This window comes from Salvelinus sp. IW2-2015, linkage group LG27 (assembly GCF_002910315.2).
Source record: "Salvelinus sp. IW2-2015 linkage group LG27, ASM291031v2, whole genome shotgun sequence".
NCBI classification, from domain to species: Eukaryota; Metazoa; Chordata; class Actinopteri; order Salmoniformes; family Salmonidae; genus Salvelinus; species Salvelinus sp. IW2-2015.
Window position 1 is genome coordinate 38,678,159 of NC_036867.1, and position 1,632 is coordinate 38,679,790.

The 1,632-nt window shown below is 49.2% G+C and overlaps 1 protein-coding gene across 1 annotated transcript; it reads left to right on the forward strand.

Moving 5' to 3' along the window:
• Window positions 1-15: 15 nt before the first annotated feature.
• Window positions 16-922, forward strand: LOC111953288 (eukaryotic translation initiation factor 5B). The gene is made up of 3 exons (XM_023972471.3): window positions 16-285; window positions 408-569; window positions 802-922. The coding sequence occupies exons 1-3, from the start codon at window positions 220-222 to the stop codon at window positions 907-909; spliced, it is 336 nt and encodes a 111-aa protein (XP_023828239.1). The 5' UTR covers window positions 16-219; the 3' UTR covers window positions 910-922.
• Window positions 923-1,632: the final 710 nt, after the last annotated feature.

Genomic DNA, 1,632 nt, shown 5'->3' on the forward strand with positions numbered 1-1,632 from the left:
TTCCAGACAGGACAGTAGGTGTGGGTTATGCCTGGGCTAGGTTTCCAGACAGGACAGTAGGCGTGGGGTATGCCTGGGCTAGGCTTCCAGACAGGACAGTAGGTTTGTGGTGTAGTAACAGTCGTTTTCTCTGTCATTCTCCACAGACACATTGCTGTGTTCCCCACTAAGCTGAAGATCCTGCCTCAGTTCATCTTCAACTCTAGAGACCCCATAGTCATGGGAGTCAACGTGGAGGCTGGGGTCCTCAGACAGGGAACCCCAATCTGTGTGCCCAGCAAGGGGGTGAGTGTGTGAGTGTGTGTGTGTATGTAGAGTGCAGTGTGTGTTTGTGGGACCTGTTTCTATCTTGGTAGGATGTAGAAACAGGTGTAATAATATTATCTCACTGATTTCCTCCCTGTCAGTTTGTGGACATTGGCATCGTGACCAGCATTGAGATCAACCACAAGATGGTGGACAGTGCCAAGAAGGGCCAGGAGATCTGTATAAAGATCGAACCGATCCCCGGAGAGGCACCCAAGATGTTCGGCCGACACTTTGAGGCCACCGACATCCTCGTCAGCAAGGTACAGTCACAGAGAGGAGAAAGGCAACACTTTTCTTTGCAATGTTCAAATTACCGTGTGGTGGGTTTTCAGGTCAATACTGTATCAGATGTTGTAAGTACTCACTGTTACATTGTACTGACAGCAGGTACCCAAACTCTAACAACATTGGGCTCTGTACTAGAAGTAGTGGACCATAATGAGAATAGGGAGACTTAGGAGTTCTGAATGTGGTCTTTRGTTTGTTCTCCAGATCACCAGAGCGTCCATCGATGCCCTGAAGAACTGGTTCAGAGACGAGATGGGCAAATCTGACTGGCAGCTCATCATGGAGCTCAAGAAGACTTTTGAAATCATCTGAACGGAAGAACGGGCACACACCTTCATGTCTTCAGACGGCCGCAGCACACTTACACACAAACACACACACCACTGATCATGTGACACCTGATCAAAGACACACACACACACACTTGTTCATCACACCCAAGTATGCATACATCCATAAATGGTGGGAGCAGTGCAGTGTCCCACTTTCCCCCTCTCCCCCATCCCCTCCCCTCTGGTGGGTGGGGGAGTGTATTTTTAGAGGGGAAACAGTGTTTTTCTGTGAGAAACCAAACTATTTCCTGCTGTTGTTAACAGTGACAGTTTAGACAGCATCGACACACACACTATTCCAACCTGCCTGTTGTTTGGAATCATCTTGAGTTTTGTTTTTCATTTTGCCTCTCACTCTCCACATCCGTCTGCTGCTGGAGTCCTGCCCCCTGTAATCACTCTGGTGTTCAGGCTGYGGTGAGACAGGAGAGGGGGCGTGTGGGAGTGAGGAACGCTGGGTCAGGCGTCACCGGAACCACAGATCTACAGAATTCAGCAAACTGGGTTTGACWAGTTTCCGTGGGTGCCATGTTGGCACCGGAAGTCGCAAGGAGAATGACATTCCACTGAGAATGCAAATGAGAACCTTATTGTTATGACACGTTGGTTGCCAACATGGAGGCTAGTTTGCTGAACTCTTTATATCTATCACGGATCAAGGGGAGCTGTGCGCCAAAGGCCTGAGCCAATTAGAAGAGGGGAG

Excerpts from the sequence above, each read along its gene's own strand:
- LOC111953288 (XM_023972471.3), top strand. The coding sequence starts at position 220 with ATGGGAGTCAACGTGGAGGCTGGGGTCCTCAGACAGGGAACCCCAATC. Across the intron at positions 286-407 it reads TCTGTGTGCCCAGCAAGGGG|TTTGTGGACATTGGCATCGT; the intron begins GTGAGTGTGTGA and ends CCTCCCTGTCAG. Across the intron at positions 570-801 it reads CCGACATCCTCGTCAGCAAG|ATCACCAGAGCGTCCATCGA; the intron begins GTACAGTCACAG and ends TTTGTTCTCCAG.